The 19,965-nt window shown below is 42.9% G+C and overlaps 1 protein-coding gene and 1 long non-coding RNA gene across 2 annotated transcripts; one reads left to right on the top strand and one right to left on the bottom strand.

Annotated features, from left to right (window-relative positions):
• The first annotated feature begins 15,239 nt into the window (after positions 1–15,239).
• LOC127931827 (piggyBac transposable element-derived protein 4-like) lies at positions 15,240–16,658 on the top strand. Its single transcript, XM_052525611.1, has 2 exons — positions 15,240–16,194; positions 16,339–16,658. The coding sequence occupies exons 1-2, from the start codon at positions 15,240–15,242 to the stop codon at positions 16,656–16,658; spliced, it is 1,275 nt and encodes a 424-aa protein (XP_052381571.1).
• Positions 15,859–17,705, bottom strand: LOC127931828 (uncharacterized). The gene is made up of 4 exons (XR_008143215.1): positions 17,541–17,705; positions 17,172–17,217; positions 16,356–17,010; positions 15,859–15,998 (listed from the first exon to the last, which is right to left on the bottom strand). It is a non-coding gene; the product is annotated as an uncharacterized LOC127931828 (long non-coding RNA).
• Between the last annotated feature and the right edge of the window lie 2,260 nt (positions 17,706–19,965).

Genomic DNA, 19,965 nt, shown 5'->3' with positions numbered 1-19,965 from the left:
CAAAAAATGTGTCTCAAAGCAGGTGGGGCTCTGCCACTGTATATTGCCAACACACCATAGCCAAGGCCTGCATCCAGTCACTCCGAGTTGTGTCATGCATCATAACAGCCCCAGCCACAGCATATTTGTCACACCGCTTAAATATATAATATACCTCTCGCTTAGGGAAGTGCTTCAATAAGCCAGTTATTGTGTTGGTTCTACCGTTAACTTTAATCAGTTATCCCAGTGTTAACCAGCTTGCCAGACACTAATAGAGACAACAACCCTGCCATTTTTCCCGGTGTGTTTAGGAACATTTTTTAAATGTAAAAGGATAATGACACCAATTACTTTAGAAATGTACAGGCCTTCCAAGCCCTACATTATATCTATTCATATTTATTAAGTTTTATCTTAGAAGCTAATCGTTCCGATTCACATATTTGAACAAGGGGCACACTATATAACAGCTTTTAATCATAATATACCCGGCCTCTACAATTAGGCCATATCATATAAAAAAATAAAACGTGGTATTTCTAATGTACTACTGTGCAATATGCATATTAACTAAACAATCAAAAAGAAAAAAGGTCAGCCCGACCAATCTTCTCCTTTCCCCTAAATCAAAACCTGATTGTAAGTCCATCTAGTCCAAAGTTCCATATCGCCAACGTTTATCATACCCAATGTATTTATCATACCCAATGTATTTATCATACCCAATGTATTTATCATACACAATTTATTTATCATACACAATGTATTTATCATACCCAATGCATTTATCATACCCAATGTATTTATCATACACAATTTATTTATAATACCCAATGTATTTATCATACCCAATGTATTTATCATACACAATTTATTTATCATACACAATGTATTTATCATACCCAATGTATTTATCATACCCACCCAATGTATTTATCATACCCAATGTATTTATCATACACAATTTATTTATAATACCCAATGTATTTATCATACCCAATGTATTTATCATACACAATTTATTTATCATACACAATGTATTTATCATACACAATTTATTTATCATACCCAATGTATTTATCATACACAATTTATTTATAATACCCAATGTATTTATCATACCCAATGTATTTATCATACACAATTTATTTATCATACACAATGTATTTATCATACCCAATGTATTTATCATACCCAATGTATTTATCATACACAATTTATTTATCATACACAATGTATTTATCATACCCAATGTATTTATCATACCCAATGTATTTATCATACCCAATGTATTTATCATACCCAACCTTAATTTATGTAGTCCAGGGTTCTATATTGCATTGTAAAAAAACAAATTAATCCATAATTATACTGTGTAATGCATTGCAAATGTGTATCGGGGACTACTCCAGATGGATGTATCTATCATTCACAGCCAAAAAATATCATTTAAAATATTTACATACTTTGCAAGAAGAACGATTTCCTCAATAGACCTGTTTACATGGACACACCTGAAATCATGCTCCTGATGGGACTTTTGATAAATGCAGAAAATCGCCAGTCAAAATAAAGTTTGTATTAGAAAACTATTCATACGTGTGAGTACAGTTTGTTTAGTGCTGTTGAGGCTGTTCACTCTTAATGGTAAAAAGGATCCCATAATAAAGGCCATTGTAAAGTACACTACAATACCAAAAGTATGTGGACACCTGAACATCGCATTCCAAAACCATGGGCATTAATATGGAGTTGGTTCCCCCTTTGCTGCTTTAACAGCCTCCACTCTTCTGGGAAGGCTTTCTACTAGATGTTGGAACATTGCTGCTGGGACTTGCTTCCATTCCATAAATCACGGGAAACCAGCGCTCCGAAAGACATGTGTCACAAAACAAACAATACCTCACAGTGATGGGGTGCAAAGAACTAAACTAAATAGTGTGTGATAGTGACATACAGGTGTGTGAACAGGTGATTAGAATTCAGGTGATTGGGATCTGGAGAGTGAGCTCCGTTCAGGGGATGTAGGTGTTAGAGAGTGTGAGCTGGAAGCAGACATTACAAGATCATCTGGAGGTGAATTTAAGAAAGAAGGAAGGGAAAGAGGAGGGATAGAAGGGAGACAGACACACACACACAAACCTGACCTAAGGCCAGGGAGTGGGAGGAGAGCAGATCAGACTGTGACTATCATTACTCAAGTGCAATAAGTCCAGACAATTCCAGTGTGGAGGATTGCTACTGTGAATTAGTCATCCAGAACATGTCTATAACTATGAGATCAGACTCAAGCAATGGCTGATCTGAGGGCAGCTTCGTGTTTTCCTTTTGAATCATGCTGATCGGATTGTCCTAGCCTGCAGTAAGTGAGGCTGCCATTGGCGAAACCACCTTTTGTAATAATATTGACATGATCATTTACGTCAATGTGTGATGTTCACTAGTTGGTTCCAGGCTCAATTCCTTTTGGGTCATGGCTTAAGACATGGGTCTTGGATAAAAACCTTGGTTGGTTATAAATGTAACTGAAAAGTAGAAACATAGGACAAAACATATTGGAACAACTCATTCAGAGGGTTATCATGGGTCATAGATAATCTCTGACCTGTCCTTCTGTGCAGTGGACTGACCTTAGATCAGTAGGCCAGAGTGAACTAGCTAGCTCTACAGCCCATTGTTGAAGGTCTGTATAGTGCTGTATGGGAGAGATCCTTGTCAATACTGTGTCTTCTCCCAACACCAGACTGGACCGCATTCCATTGTGATTTTATTGACTACTGATCCACTAGACAGTCCAAACCCTTTATAAAATATTGGCCCAAACACTCCCCCTCAGGAGCTGAATGGATTTGACAATGCTGTCACCCTCTGCATGGTCAGTGTCTGAGGTCTTCAACCATGCACTCAATGAACTACGATGTGTAAGAAAGGCTGTTGGATGTAGTAAAAAATAAATCCAGGAGAGGGCACTGTTGCCACAAATGTGCTTGTATGAATGTTATAGTACAGCAGGGGTCCCCAATTACATTCAGCTGAGGCCAATAAAAATTAAAAATAAAATAAGAATATTACATAAAATAAAAAATAATAATATTCATAATACGTGTGTGCTTTAAAATTTGGAATGGATGGTCAGGGTGCTGGATAATAATTAAGTAATAAGTAATAAGTAATTAAGTAATAAGGAGGAACACAAGAGTTCTTGGAAACAGCCCTTATATGCTGCCCCTGTCGCATGTGTGAGTATTGCCAAAAAAAAATACACATACATGTTATTCAATCTGTACGCGAGTGGCGCTAAAATAGAAGTTGGTTTTATTTGCACACAATGCAAATAGTCTGGGTCACCATTTGGTTACCTGTTCAGGAGTTTTATGGCTTGGGGATAAAAACTGTTAAGTATTGAATTAACGGTCAATTACTGTTAGAACGGCAGTTATTTTCTCACTCCCTCCCTCCCTCCTTCCCCCTCCCATCCCTCCCTCCCTCCCTCCTTGCCCCTCCCATCCCTCCCTCCTTCCCCCTCCCATCCCTCCCTCCTTCCCCCTCCCTCCCTCCTTCCCCCTCCCTCCCTCCCTCCCTCCCTCCCTCCCTCCCTCCCTCCCTCCCCCCCCTCCCTCCCTCCCTCCCTCCCTCCCTCCCTCCCCCTCCCTCCCTCCCTCCCTCCCTCCCTCCCTCCCTCCCTCCCTCCCTCCCTCCCTCCCTCCCTCCCTCCCTCCCTCCCTCCAAACCACCCACCATGGCATATATAAAAGTAAGTTAAATAGGAAAGAAAAACAGAAACAAACATTAATAGAAACAAAACAATGGGAAAAAATCTCAATAAAAATTCTTATCAGCACAAACAGCTACTAGAACAGACATGACTGCTTACCAAACTATGCAAGTTACACTAAGCAAAAAACAGGCTCTCCACGTATTATATTAATGGGGACCAATGAACATAACCTTCTCCAGAGGCAAAGATGACATCACCTCCTTAACCCACTGCATAAAGGAGGGAGGCTTTGCAGACTTCCAGTGGAAAAGGACAAGGTGGCGAGCTAGCAGCTTTCGCATTTGCCTGATGTGTGGCAGCATTCTGGTCTAGGGAAAGTACCCAAAAAATGGCAGTGACTGAGTTGGGGCTAACAGTTGTATTAAACATATGTGAGAATGCCTCAAAAATGGGGTCCCAGAGGCCACTCAAAGATTGGCATGACCAAAACATGTGTCCCACAGGCACTAGACTGGTGGCATCTCAAACACTTGGGGTCAACATTTAGACATATTTTTGCCAATCTGTTATTTGCGTAATGGAGACGGTGCAAAACCTTCAACTGAATGAGCCCATCCATGCCTTATGCAAAATGATGTGTGGATACGCTCAATACTGTGTTGCCATATATCATCGGGTAGCTCACCACCCATGTCTTGCTCCCATGCAGATGTTGTATTTGTCAAGGAAGGTGGATTAATGTTCTGTATTATGTCATATAATCTGGAGATTGTGCCCTTCAGATATGGGTTAAGATCTAAGCACCTATCGACTGGACACTTAGTAGGCTCGAGTGGAAATTAAGGGAAATGTGTTTTAGCTAAGCTGCGAGTTTGCAGGTACCTAACAAAAGTGGGTATTGGGAATATTATGGGCAACCCTCAGAGTATCGAATAAGACAAATGTGTTGTCAACAAATAGGTCACAAAAAACACCAGACTGTTCCTATGCCAGAACTGGAATGCCGTGTCAACCTGTGATGCTGGGAATAGATGATTAGATGTTAATGGAGAGAAGCCACCTGCTTGTTTAAGGCTAAAGTGACTTCGGAATTGGGACCAGAATTTAAGGAGTTCTTAGTAATGGGGTTCAAAACATGGGTGCCAAGGTTCATGGGCATTGGAGAGCACAGGAGCGAGACCGGAGAAGTTGGAAGGCTTAACTAACTCCATGATGGCCCAAGTTGGGCCATCCTTGTTTTCAAATGTAGAAACCCAATAAACACATTTAGATATATGTATATGTATAGAAAAACCCTGGAATGGGTAGGTGTGTCCAAACTTTTGACTGGTAGTGTGTGTGTGTGTGTGTGTGTGTGTGTGTGTGTGTGTGTGTGTGTGTGTGTGTGTGTGTGTGTGTGTGTGTGTGTGTGTGTGTGTGTGTGTGTGTACACCCCTTCAAATGAGTGGATTTGGCTATTTACCCCACACCTTTTGCTGACCGGTGTATAAAATCGAGTACACAGCCATGCAATCTCCATAGACAAATATTGGCGGTAGAATGGCCTTACTGAGGAGCTCAGTGACTTTCAATGTGGCACCGTCATAGGATGCCACCTTTCCAACAAGTCAGTTTGTCAAATGTATGCCCTGCTAGAGCTGCCCTGGTCAACTGTAAGTGTTGTTACTGTGAAGTGGAAACGTAGGCCCCACAAACTCAAAGAACGGGACCGCTGAAGCACGTAGTGTGTAAAAATCATCCGTCCTTGGTTCCAAACTTGTATTTTTTTTAAAAGTATAATAATTTAACTTGGCAAGTCAGTTAAGAACAAATTCTTCTTTACAATGACGGCATTCTTCACAAAATATAAGACAAAACACCCATCACGACAAGAGAGACAACACTACATAAAGAGAGACCTAAGACAACAACATAGCATGGCAGAAACACATAAAAACACAGCATGGTAACAACACATGACAACATCATGGTAGCAACACAACATGGCAGCAGCACAAACATGGTACAAACAATATTGGGCCTCTGGAAGCAATGTCAGCACAATAGCTGTTAGTCGGGAGCTTCATGAAATGGGTTTCAATGGCCAAGCAGCCTCACACACAAGCCTAAGATCACAATGCCAAGTGTCGGCTGGAGTGGTGTAAAGCTCACCGCCATTGGACTCTGGAGAAGTGGAAACGCGTTCTCTTGAGTGATCACGCTTGGAGGAGGAATAATGGTCTGTTGAGGGTTAGGCCCATTAGTTCCAGTGAAGGTAAATCTTAATGCTACAGCATACAATGACATTCTAGATAATTATGTGCTTCCAACAAGTGTGGGGAAGGCCCTTCCCTGTTTCAGCATAACAATGTCCCCGTGCACAAAGCAAGGTTCATACATAAATGGTTTGTCGAGATTGGTGTGGAAGAACTTGACTAGCCTGCACAGAGCCCTGACATCAATTACATCGAACACCTTTGGGATGAATTGGAATACCAACTCGATCTCACTAATGCTGTTGTGGCGGAATGGAAGCAAGTCCCTACAGCAATGTTCCAACACCTAGTGGAAAGCCTTCCCATAAGAGTGGAGGCTGTTATAGCAACAAAGGGGAACCAACTCCATATTATTGCCCATTACTTTGGAATGAGATGTTCGATGAGCAAGCAGGTGTTCACCTACTTTTGGTCATGTAGTGTATCTAAAAGGGAAAGGGGGATACCTAGTCAGTTGTTCAGTTGAATGTATTCAACTTAAATGTGTCTTCTGAATCAGAGAGGTGTGGGGGGCTACCTTAATGACATCCACGTCTTCAGTGCACGGGGAAAAGTGGGTTAACTGCCTTTACTATTTAAAAAACATGCCTACTAAAAAAAGAACTACTATTTAGAATGCAAGTACAGTCGTGGCCAAAACTTTTGAGAATGACACAAATATTAATTTTCACAAGGTCTGCTGCCTCAGTTTGTATGATGGCAATTTGCATAAACTCCAGAATGTTATGAAGAGTGATCAGATGAATTGCAATTTATTGCAAAGTCCCTCTTTGCCATGCAAATGAACTGAATCCCCCAAAAACATTTCCACTGCATTTTAGCCCTGCCACAAAAGGACCAGCTGACATCAAGTCAGTGATTCTCTCGTTAACAAGGCTGGAGATCACTCTGTCATGCTGATTGAGTTTGAATAACAGACTAGAAGCTTCAAAAGGAGGGTGGTGTTTGGAATCATTGTTCTTTCTCTGTCAACCATGGTTACCTGCAAGGAAACATGTGTCATCATCATTGCTTTGCACAAAAAGGGCTTCACAGGCAAGGATATTGCTGCCAGTAAGATTGCACCTAAATCAACCATTTATCGGATTTTCAAGAAGAGCAGTTCAATTGTTGTGAAGAAGGCTTCAGGGCGCCCAAGAAAGTCCAGCAAGCACCAGGACCATCTCCTGAAGTTGATTCAGCTGGGGCACCACCAGTACAGAGCTTGCTCAGGAGTGGCAGCAGGCAGGTGTGGGTCCATCTACACGCACAGTGAGGGAAAGACCTTTGGAGGATGGCCTGGTGTCAAGAAGGGCAGCAAAGAAGCCACTTCTCTCCAGGAAAAACATCAGGGACAGACTGATATTCTACAAAAGGTACAGGGATTGGACTGCTGAGGACTGGGGTAAAGTAATTTTCTCTGATGAATCCCCTTTCCGATTGTTTGGGGAATCCGGAAAAAAGTTTGTCCGGAGAAGACAAGGTGAACGCTACCATCAATCATGTGTCATGCCAACCGTAAAGCATCCTGACACCATTCATGTGTGGGGTTGCTTCTCAGCTAAGGGAGTGGGCTCACTCACAATTTTGCCTAAGAACACAGCCATGAATAAAGAATGGTACCAACACATCCTCCGACAGCAACTTCTCCCCACCATCCAGGAACAGTTTGGTGACCAACAATGCCTTTTTCCAGCATGATGGAGCACCTTGCCATAAGGCAAAAGTGATAACTAAGTGCCTAGGGGAATTAAACATTGATATTTTAGGTCCATGGCCAGGAAACTCCCCAGACCATGATCCCATTGAGAACTTGTGGCCAATCCTCAAGAGGCTGGTCGACAAACAAAAACCCACAAATTCTGACAAGCTCCAATTATTGTTTATGCAAGAATGGGCTGCCATCAGTCAGGATGTTGCCCAGAAGTTAATTGACAGCATGCCAGGGCAGATTGCAGAGGTCTTGAAAAAGAAGGGTCAACACTGCAAATATTGACTCTTTGCATCAACTTAATTGTCAAAAAAAGCCTTTGACACTCATGAAATGCTTATAATTATACTTCAGTATTCCATAGTAACATCTGACAAAAATATCTAAAGACACTGAAGCAGCAAACTTTGTGGAAATTAATATTTGTGTCATTCTCAAAACTTTTAGCCACGACTGTAGATCCCCTGAAAGCAGCTCACTTTCCAGATCCCAATCACCTGATTTATGATCACCTGTTCACACCTGTTTGTCATTATCATACACTATTTAGTTCAGTTCTTTGCACCCCATCATTGTGAGGTATAGTTTGTTTTGTGACAGACTTCTATTTGGAGCGCTGTTTTTCCCATAATTTAATCCTCCCGTGAATGATAGTTTTTGCCTGCCTCACTAACGTCGCCTTTTGCCTATTCCTTGCCTGTACTGATTTCCTGTTATCAACCTATTGCTTGACCTCCTGGACGATGTTACTATCCTTTTCCCTGCCTGTACTGTTCCCTTTTTGGACCCCCTGTGTATGACCTCCTGCCCCTGGACCCAGCTACCTGCCTCCTCTTGTGGTCCTTTACAAAGAAACACCTGCTGTGCCCTGTGCTTGATACCAGCTCTCTGTCTCCCATCGTGTTCATTACAAAGCCAAACAGAGCATTCTAACTTTTTTAAATGAAGCACATTAATCTGCTTTACAATGTGTGTAGAGCCTAAATGGCATACATACGCAGCGATGGAGTTTAACGTTTGGGGAAGATCATTTTCACCATAAAAATGCACCTTAATAATAAAATATTACATGCATAATCGCATTTGTGGTCACTTTTGAGAATGGTGTTTTCCTGCTAATGGAACATTTGCGCTTATAGCCAGCCTACTGCCGTGTTTGCATTGCTGCGCTTATAATGTGAAGAAACAGACAAATAGTTTCTCAACATTTTAAGCTGAACATTCTCATCTGTTGCGTCAGGCTCATTGCTTAAAACAGTTTTTTTTATGTCAGTGGTTTTATTCATTTGGGATCTATCGCATCCCACAATTGTTCCAGACCTTTTCTGTTCATTAGGCCTACTCATCTTGTTGGCTGACGAAAAGTAAATGTGGACAGTTCTTACGGGGAGAAGGGAATTATAATTATTATGTTCAGCCCAAGGGCATAACGGCTACTGGCCGCAAAATGCATGGATTTTTTTTTAGGGGGATTATGGTCACACAAAGGGGATGCAGCCGGGAATTTTGAGGCATTATCAAAAACCTGTCAAATTGTGAATGACAGACTGATGAAGTGTGTACAGCCTGCGCAAAAAAAACAAAGCAGAGCTCATGCCTTGCAACTGTTTTAAACTTTTTTCAAATCATCATTATTCGCATCATGCACCCTTAGAATGTATTAGAAGCATATAGCCCAAGATTTCTATCATAATTAAAGTTACATAACTCTAAATTAAGCATATCAATTCAGCAAAAAAAGAAACGTCCTGTCACTGTCAACTGCGTTTATTTTCAGCAAACTTAACATGTGTAAATATTTGTATGAACATAACAATATTCAACAGACATGTGACTAACATAAATGGAATAATGTGTCCCTGAACAAAGGGGGGGTCGAGTCAAAAGTAACAGTTAGTGTCTGGTGTGGCCACCAGCTGCATTAAGTACTGCAGTGCATTTACACCTCATGGACTGCACCAGATTTGCCAGTTCTTGCTGAGAGATGTTACCCCACTCCTCCACCAAGGCACCTGCAAGTTCCTGGACATTTCTGGGGGGAATGGCCCTAGCCCTCACCCTCCGATCCAACAGGCCCAGACGTGCTCAATGGGATTGAGATCCGGGCTCTTCGCTGGCCATGGCAGAACACTGACATTCTTGTCTTGCAGGAAATCACGTACAGAACGAGCAGTATGGGTGGTAGCATTGTCATGCTGGAGGGTCATGTCAGGATGAGCCTGCAGGAAGGGTAACACATGAGGGAGAAGGATGTCTTCCCTGTAACGCACGACATTGAGATTGCCCGCAATGACAAGCTCAGTCCGATGATGCTGTGATACACCGCCCCAGACCATGACGGACCCTCCACCTCCAAATCGATCCCTCTCCAGAGTACAGGCCTCGGTGTAACGCGCATTCCTTCGACGATAAACGCCAATCCGACCATCATCCCTGGTGAGACAAAACCTTGACTCGTCAGTGAAGAGCACGTTTTGCCAGTCCTGTCTGGCCCAGCAATGGTGTGTTTGTGCCCATAGGCAACGTTGTACATTGTAATTTATTGCCTGGCCACATCTGCAGTCCTCATGCCTCCTTGCAGCATGCCTAAGGCACGTTCACACAGGTGAGCAGGGACTCTGAGCATCTTTCTTTTGGTGTTTTTCAGAGTCAGTAGAAAGGCCTCTTTAGTGTCCTAAGTTTTTCATAACTGTGACCTTAGTTGCCTACCGTCTGTAAGTTGCTGTTAGTTGCTTAACGACTGTTCCACAGGTGCATGTTCATTAATTGTTTATGGTTCATTGGACAAGCATGGGAAACAGCGTTTAAACCCTTTACAATGAAGATCTGTGAAGTTATTTTGGATTTTTACTAATTATCTTTGAAAGACAGGGTCCTGAAAAAGGACCGTTTCTTTTTTTGCTCAGTTTAGGAGTGAGTACCTGTTTCATTGTTAACTGTTCAACACAGAATAGCCACTTGTGCGCACTCCCTCAAATCGTTTGGAGAAAATATCCTTCATATTTTACTCAGCTACGTTCAATTGTATTCTTCATACTATAAAATAATTATATGTAATTCTAAGCAAATCTTGTCTCCTAAATTAAATCATGTAGCCCACAGCCATATTGCATAGCCATAACATAAGGACAACGCAGAGTCTGCTATTCTGTGGTTCTGAAATAGACTACACTTTCTTCCTATCATGATTCTTTAGACCTGTCTAAAATAATGAATTGATTTATTGTGATGGTGTAGGCTATATTACATGGATTTGACTTTCTTTTTTTTACATGTAGATGTTCCAACGATATTCATCAGTGGCTTGTAAGCTATGCGTGGATGACAGGAGATGCTAAATGTGTTGCTGTTCATTTAACTGTCAATTAAAGTGAGACCGGCAGTTATTTGCTTGACAATCTCCGAATGACAAAATGTAATGACTGCCACAGCCCTAGTATTGATACACCATCCAAAGTTTAATGAATAACTTCAGCATGCTCAAATGGATATTCAGTGTCTATTAGGTGCCCTTCCTTGAAGGTTTTACAATGCCTGGCATGGTCTTTGGTTAAATTTGTTGTCACTGCTCGAATGAGGGAACTTACAGATCATTGTATGGGTGGGATACAGAGGTGAGGTAGTCATTCAACAATTATGTTTAACATTATTGCACACTGAGTGAGTCCATGCAACATATTATGTGACTTCTTACGAACATTTTTACTCCTGAACTTAAGGCTTGCCATAACAATAGTGTTGAATAATTGTTGACTCAAGACAGTTCAGCTTTTCATTTGTCATTTGTTATTAATTAGTCAAATGTAAAAAAAAAAACACAATTTCTCTGACATTATGGCGTATTGTGGAATTAGACTCCTTTTTACAGATGCAGCATTAAAAGTATTCTGTCGGGCTACATCACCAACCGAATGGCTCTCCAGAGGGTGGTTCAGTCAGCCCAAAGCATCACTGGGGGCACGCTGCCTGCCCTCCAGGACACTTACAGCACACTCAAAGAAAGCCCCAAAAATATCATGTCACGGTCTGTTCACTCTGCTACCATCTATCAGACAGAGACAGTACAGGTGCATCAAAGCTGGGACCAAAAGACTGAAAAACAGTTTCTATCGCCAGGCCAACAGACTGTTGAACACCCATCACACAAACTCCTGTAGTAGGAGACTCACTTCTGGGGGTTGATTGTGGCTTCCCCCTCTCTCTCTCTTTCTCTCTCTCCTAAACTCAGGTTTTATTGCCCATGTCATAAATTGCTTGCAGACTCTCTCTCTGGTCATGCAGAGAGGATGAGGATGGCGCCGACAGAGATGGTCGCCTCGCTACGCGCTCTTAGGAAACTATGCAGTATTTATTTTTTATGTGTTATTTTTTACACTGTTACCCCAAGAAATCTTAAGTCTTATTACATACAGCCGGGAAGAACTATTGGATATAAGAGCAACGACTTTCCCGAAGCGGATCCTCTGTTTGGACCACCACCCAGGACAATGGATCGGATCCCAGTAGGCGACCCAAAACTACGGCACCGCAGAATCATCCAATCAAATTTATATAGCCCTTCGTACATCAGCTGATATCTCAAAGTGCTGCACAGAAACCCAGCCTCAAATCCCAAACAGCAAGCAATGCAGGTGTACGACGCCAGGACAGCGGAGTCAATCACCACCTTCCGGAGACACCTGAAACCCCACCTCTTTAAGGAATACCTAGGATAGGATAAGTAATCCTTCTCACCCCCCTTTAAGATTTAGATGCACTATTGTAAAGTGACTGTTCTACTGGATGTCATAAGGTGAATGCACCAATTTGTAAGTCACTCTGGATAAGAGCGTCTGCTAAATGACTTAAATGTTAAATGTAATGTAATGTGTAGAAGCACGGTGGCTAGGAAAAACTCCCTAGAAAGGCCAAAACCCTGGAAGAAACCTAGAGAGGAACCAGGCTGTGGGGTGGCCAGTCCTCTTTTTTATGCACGTGATGTTAGAATGTTCTCTCCATTCCAGAATGTGATTGATACATAACAGTACATTTTATCCGCGCTACCCTCAAACTAAAGCACCATCACACGGGTGTGCTCGTTCTACAGTGGTCCCTGAAGCGTACATCACACCCGTGTGTTTAGAACACTCATTTAGAATGCTCGTTTAGAACGGCAGTTTCGAATGACGCAACAATCAGCGTTTGAGCTGGCCACTCTTTTTTCAGAAACTATTTACACATTTACATTACATTTACATTTAAGTCATTTAGCAGACGCTCTTATCCAGAGCGACTTACAAATTGGTGCATTCACCTTATGACATCCAGTGGAACAGCCACTTTACAATAGTGCATCTAAATCTTTTAAGGGGGGGGGGGAGTGAGAAGGATTACTTTATCCTATCCTAGGTATTCCTTAAAGAGGTGGGGTTTCAGGTGTCTCCGGAAGGTGGTGATTGACTCCGCTGTCCTGGCGTCGTGAGGGAGTGTGTTCCACCATTGGGGAGCCAGAGCAGCGAACAGTTTTGACTGGGCTGAGCGGGAACTGTACTTCCTCAGTGGTAGGGAGGCGAGCAGGCCAGAGGTGGATGAACGCAGTGCCCTTGTTTGGGTGTAGGGCCTGATCAGAGCCTGGAGGTACTGAGGTGCCGTTCCCCTCACAGCTCCGTAGGCAAGCACCATGGTGACGTGAGCGGAGGAGCGGGGTGACGTGAGAGAACTTGGGAAGGTTGAACACCAGACGGGCTGCGGCGTTCTGGATGAGTTGTAGGGGTTTAATGGCACAGGCAGGGAGCCCAGCCAACAGCGAGTTGCAGTAATCCAGATGGGAGATGACAAGTGCCTGGATTAGGACCTGCGCCGCTTCCTGTGTGAGGCAGGGTCGTACTCTGCGGATGTTGTAGAGCATGAACCTACAGGAACGGGCCACCGCCTTGATGTTAGTTGAGAACGACAGGGTGTTGTCCAGGATCACGCCAAGGTTCTTAGCACTCTGGGAGGAGGACACAATGGAGTTGTCAACCGTGATGGCGAGATCATGGAACGGGCAGTCCTTCCCCGGGAGGAAGAGCAGCTCCGTCTTGCCGAGGTTCAGCTTGAGGTGGTGATCCGTCATCCACACTGTTGTGTCTGCCAGACATGCAGAGATGCGATTCACCACCTGGTCATCAGAAGGAGGAAAGGAGAAGATTAATTGTGTGTCGTCTCCATAGCAATGATAGGAATATAAATATATATATATATATACACAAACACAGTCCTTACAAAGTTATGTCCAGAATGTCAGCAGTTTATTTTTGGATGCATTGTTCAGATATTCACAGAAGTAAATATAGCATAACACAATCATCCTAACCGGAAAAATGTAGGCTACATTTGTCCAAGCGCTGAGGAAAGATTGACCCAACACAAGCAGTCATATTTTCTAACCCTCGGCTGACGTAAACTACAATATGAATTAGCTAATAGCAATTACTATCCATAATTAATCACATCACGGGTGAGCTCACCATTAATCGAAATAACTAGGTAAAACACTTTATAGAAATCGAAAGTGATCCGACGATTAGTTTCAGCGCGCAGCCATGCATTTTTTCCTCACAGAAACCGAAGATAATAAGAGAAGACGAGATGAGTTTGGTCTGTTTGTAGCATGCATGTTGAAGGGGTGTGTCATCTACCGTCGTTCACATCCCACCATTAATTTCCGGAAGTCCTCAAAAAATGTGTAAACTCTTACTCACCTCATTTTGTTATAACATCTTTGGTCAAACAGACGTGAATCCCAGAATGCATTCTATGTCAACAAACATGGCTACACAGCTGGAATTAGCTTAGCTCATCATAATCAGTACAACCTTCAAAAAAGTATTTTACACACATAATATGTGCCCATTACAATCTGTGCAAGAATCGGAATGCATGATTTGTCACCTAGAATTGAAAACGTGAATAAAATCGTAAATACACAAATAATTACCACACAAAACATTTTCTGATAGTGATTTATTGATACAAGTGGCGCGTGCCGGCAGTCAACCACGTAACCTCCCACTCCGCGCCATTCAGTGTTGTTATTTATGTATGTAGCTAGTGAGCTAAGCTGTTGCATTAACAATGTCTTTCAAAAGGAGACAACTCACAAATGTGGAAATTCTGGAGATTTTTTAAAATTCTAACAATGAGTCTGAGTATGAAAGTCAGGAATCAGATTCTGACAGTGACAGTGAGGAGCTGCCCCTCAACCTTGAGCCATTGAGAACCCTGAATCTGAATTTCCCTTGTCAACTGAGGAAGTACCAGGTTCCTTTGAAGATGCTGGTGGTGATGGAGGCAGACCGACAGTGGATGAAGTACAGGAGTTCTGTGGTAGCTGGAAGGCCACCAGTCATTTCACCCCACCTGTCCCTGCTGTCTGCTTTGACGAGTCCCAGTCTGGAGTGCATGCCCCTTGCCATTTCCAACTGAGGCAGAGTGCTTCAAGTTGTTTCTGACAGAGGAGCTGGTGGGAGAGATAGTTGAGGAGACCAATCGCTATGCCTTAGAGCTACAGGAGAAGAGAGAGCCAGGAGTGAGGGGGAAACTCGCTAAATGGGTGACAACCACAATTAGTGAAATGTATACCTTCCTGGTGACAGTCCTTCTCATGGGAATAGTAAAGAAGAACTCCCTAAGAGAATACTGGAGCACAGATCCTATTTTTGCAACTCCCTTCTTTGCCTCCCTCTTTTCCCAAGATCGCTTCCTAGTTCTGCTGCGATGCCTGCAATTTGTCAACACTGCTACTGCCATCCTAAGTGACCCGTTATACAAAATGAGAAATGTTCTTATCAGCCTGACATCAGCATTTGGTCGTGTCTTTGTGCCATACAAGGACCTATGCATTGATGAGTCCCTGATGTTATGTAAAGGTAGGCTGGCGTTCCGTCAATATATTCCCTCCAAAAGGCACAGGTTTGGAGTCAAGTTCTTTGTCATGTGCGACGTGAAGACAGGATTTGTCCAGGATATTATAGTTTACACAGGGTCCACCACTGACATCAAACATTATGAGGGGCTTGGGGTGTCAGGGTCCGTGGTGATGACCATGCTGGCTCCTCATCTCGGCAAGGGACACACTTTGTACGTGGACAATTGGTACAGCAGTCCCACACTCTTCCAGCATCTGCTCTCCAACAGCACAGGGGCCTGTGGCACAGTCAGGTCGAACCGGAAGGGGATGCCGGCATTCGGATGCGGGAAGATGCAGAGAGGGGAGGTGGAATTCCAGGAGAACGGTCAACAGCTGGCAGTAAAGTGGCATGACAAGCAAGACGTCCATGTCCTCTCCACTGTCCATACAGCAACCATGTCGGCCACAGGGAAGGTGGACCACCTGACCGGAGAGAGAAAGATCAAACCAGATTGTGTGCTTGATTATAACCTCAAAATGGGGGCCGTGGATAAGGCAGACATGATAAACAGCTTGGTGGAATGCACACGGAAAATGAACAAGTGGTATAAGAAGATATTTTTCCATCTGATCGACACTGCTGTCCTCAACGGCAGCATAGTTCACCGCCAACTAACAGGTGAGATGATTACTGAACAAGGTATTTTTGTAATTGGATGTACAGTTCACATACAAATCCATTATGCAATTATAGTGACAATATCTCACCCACCCACTGCCTCATCATCCTCTAACTTTCCTCATCCTCCCCACTCCCTCATAGGTAAAGTAATTACCTACCAAAAATACAGAGAGAACCTCATGAGAGAGCTGCTGGAGGAGCACCACACCCCTCGGCGCCCATCCACTGGGGGTCGTCCTGCTGTAGACAATCCCATACGCCTCACTGCACGACATTTTCCCTGCAAAGTCCCTCAAACTGCTTCTCAAGGTAGTCACACACAGAGGCATTGCAAAGTCTGCCTGTCTGGCACCAGGAGAAGTAAGCAGAGGAAGATGACAAAATACATGTGTCTAGCTTGTGATACACCTCTATGTATTTCACCATGCTTTGAGGAGTATCACATGCTCAAGCATTATTGAGCACATCTGCAGCAATAGGTGACTGACTGACCTGACAGCCATGACCAGCCATGATACTATGCCTTAGAGATGGGGGTGGAAATGCAGTTGTTGTTCAGTCACTGCATGGATATTAAATATGGGTTATGCATATTCAGTTTTTTGTCCTCTAGTAAAACAAGTTGTTGAACCAACTACCAGTACTGCAATAAAATAGATGAATATTACATATTGGCATATGTGTTTTCTTGCTGTGTTTTCATCCAGTACAACTGTTAAGGAGTGTACGTTAGCATACAAAACCTGTCCTCATTCTTCAGCTCCAAAGATGTCCAGCTCCAGTTATGATATTGGCAAATAATGTTTCTGGTTTCTGAAAGTACAGAATAAAGAGGAATTATTCATTAGAATACAATATAAGGATATAGCAATAAAACAATACTACAAAGAAGTAACATAATAAACACTGCTATAAAAAAATAGTTTATTGCATTGACAAAATCACAGATTTGAGTTATAACAGTAAGAAACTACCTTTTGAGCTCCACAAGGGGGCAGGGCAGGGCAGAACAGAGCTATGCTGAATAGACCAAATAAACAAACCATGGTCATATTTTTTATTTATTTAACTAGGCAAGTAATTTAAGAACAAATTATTATTTACAATGATGGCCAACAACCAGGGTGTCTGTCGTGCCATAGACCGCTGCGCCACTTGGGAGTCATAAGGCCAGGGTAGCTTCAAAATACAACACAAGCTAATAGTTTTCTGACGCAAAATGCAACACAAGATAATACTTCTCTGACGCATTTAGCATTGTTTTACAGAGCTAATAGAAGAATGTGGCTACATAAGCACGATTGACTATAACACCATAAAGGTTATAAAATGAGTAACGTTACCTCACGTGTCCTCGATGATAAAGAATATACACAAAAATATTATGCTCCATACATACAGTACGCTACAATAGAAATGTGGAATAGAAAATGTGAACACGTGTGCAGATCCTGTTCTGACGGGAGATGAGCAAATGTCTGCAGACGTGAACTGCACAAACAATTGGGAAGTGCTTGGCGAATTTTGTCCGTGTCAGAAATGTCCCAAAAATGTAATTATCCGCAAAAGTAAAAATGACTATTTTAATGTGAATGAATGAGGAGGCGGAACACACCTAAATTCAAACTGTTTTTAGAAAATAAAAACTTGTTTGAAAATGATTTGAAATTGAAGTTAAAATGTTCATAAATGACCAGCATGGTCGAATAATAATAAGGCAGAACAGTTGAAACTGGAGCAGCAGGACAGCCAGGTGGACTGGGGACAGCAAGGAGTCATCATGTCAGGTAGTCCTGGGGCATGGTCCTGGGACTCAGGTCCTCCGAGAGAGAGAAAGAAAGAGAGAAGGAGAGAATTAGAGAAGGCACACTTAGATTCACACAGGACACCGAAAAGGACAGGAGAAGTACTCCAGATATAACAAACTGACCCTAGCCCCCGACACATAAACTACTGCAGCATAAATACTGGAGGCTGAGACAGGAGGGGTCAGGAGACACTGTGGCCCCATCCGAGGACATCCCCGGACAGGGCCAAACAGGAAGGATATAACCCCACCCACCTTGCCAAAGCACAGCCCCCACACCACTAGAGGGATATCTTCAACCACCAACTTACCATCCTGAGACAAGGCTGAGTATAGCCCACAAAGATCTCCGCCATGGCACAACCCAAGGGGGGGCGCCAACCCAGACAGGATGACCACATCTGTGAATCAACCCACTCAGGTGACGCACCCCTTCCAGGGACGGCATGAGAGAGCCCCAGTAAAGCCAGTGACTCAGCCCCTGTAATAGGGTTAGAGGCAGAGAATCCCAGTGGAAAGAGGGGAACCGGCCAGGCAGAGACAGTAAGGGCGGTTCGTTGTTCCAGAGCCTTTCCGTGCACCTTCCCACTCCTGGGCCAGACTACACTCAATCATGTGACCCACTGAAGAGATGAGTCTTCAGTAAAGACTTAAAGGTTGAGACCGAGTTTGCGTCTCTGACATGGGTAGGCAGACCGTTCCATAAAAATGGAGCTCTATAGGAGAAAGCCCTGCCTCCAGCTGTTTGCTTAGAAATTCTAGGGACAATTAGGAGACCTGCGTCTTGTGACCGTAGGTATGTACGGAAGGACCAAATCAGAGAGATAGGTAGGAGCAAGCCCATGTAATGCTTTGTAGGTTAGCAGTAAAACCTTGAAATCAGCCCTCGCTTTGACAGGAAGCCAGTGTAGAGAGGCTAGCACTGGAGTAATATGATCACATTTTTTGGTTCGAGTCAGGATTCTAGCAGCCGTATTTAGCACCAACTGAAGTTTATTTAGTGCTTTATCCGGGTAGCCGGAAAGTAGAGCGTTGCAGTAGTCTAACCTAGAAGTAACAAAAGCATGGATTAATTTTTCTGCATCATTTTTGGACAGAAAGTTTCTGATTTTTGCAATGTTACGTAGATGGAAAAAAGCTGTCCTTGAAATGGTCTTGATATGTTCTTCAAAAGAGAGATCAGGTTCCAGAGTAACGCCGAGGTCCTTCACAGTTTTATTTGAGACGACTGTACAACCATTAAGATTAATTGTCAGATTCAACAGAAGATCTCTTTGTTTCTTGGGACCTAGAACAAGCATCTCTGTTTTGTCAGAGTTTAAAAGTAGAAAGTTTGCAGCCATCCACTTCCTTATGTCTGAAACACATGCTTCTAGCAAGGGCAATTTTGGGGCTTCACCATGTTTCATTGAAATGTACAGCTGTGTGTCATCCGCATAGCAGTGAAAGTTACATTATGTTTTCGAATAACATCACCAAGAGGTAAAATATATATAGTGAAAACAATAGTGGTCCTAAAAGGGAACCTTGAGGAACACCGACATTTACAGTTGATTTGTCAGAGGACAAACCATTCACAGTGACAAACTGATATCTTTCCGACAGATAAGATCTAAACCAGAAAGGGCAGACGAGCGGTCTTCTGGTCAGGCTCCGTAGACGGGCACATCGCTCCCGAGTATACTACTCGCCAATGTCCAGTCACTTGACAAAAAGGTAGATGAAATTCAACCAAGAGAGACATCAGAGATAACATTCTCTGTTTCATGGAAACATGGCTCACCTGACATATTTTTTAATTTATTAATTTGACCTTCATTTAACTAGGCAAGTCAGTTAAGAACAAATTCTTATTTTCAATGACGGCCTAGGAACAGTGGGTTAACTGCCTGTTCAGGGGTAGAACAACAGATGTGTACCTTGTCAGCTCAGGGATTTGAACATGCAACCTTCCTGTTATT

Source organism: Oncorhynchus keta, chromosome 9 (assembly GCF_023373465.1).
Source record: "Oncorhynchus keta strain PuntledgeMale-10-30-2019 chromosome 9, Oket_V2, whole genome shotgun sequence".
Taxonomy (NCBI): Eukaryota; Metazoa; Chordata; class Actinopteri; order Salmoniformes; family Salmonidae; genus Oncorhynchus; species Oncorhynchus keta.
The sequence above is the reverse complement of the archived record's forward strand: the minus strand, read 5'-3'. Positions and strand labels throughout refer to the sequence as shown.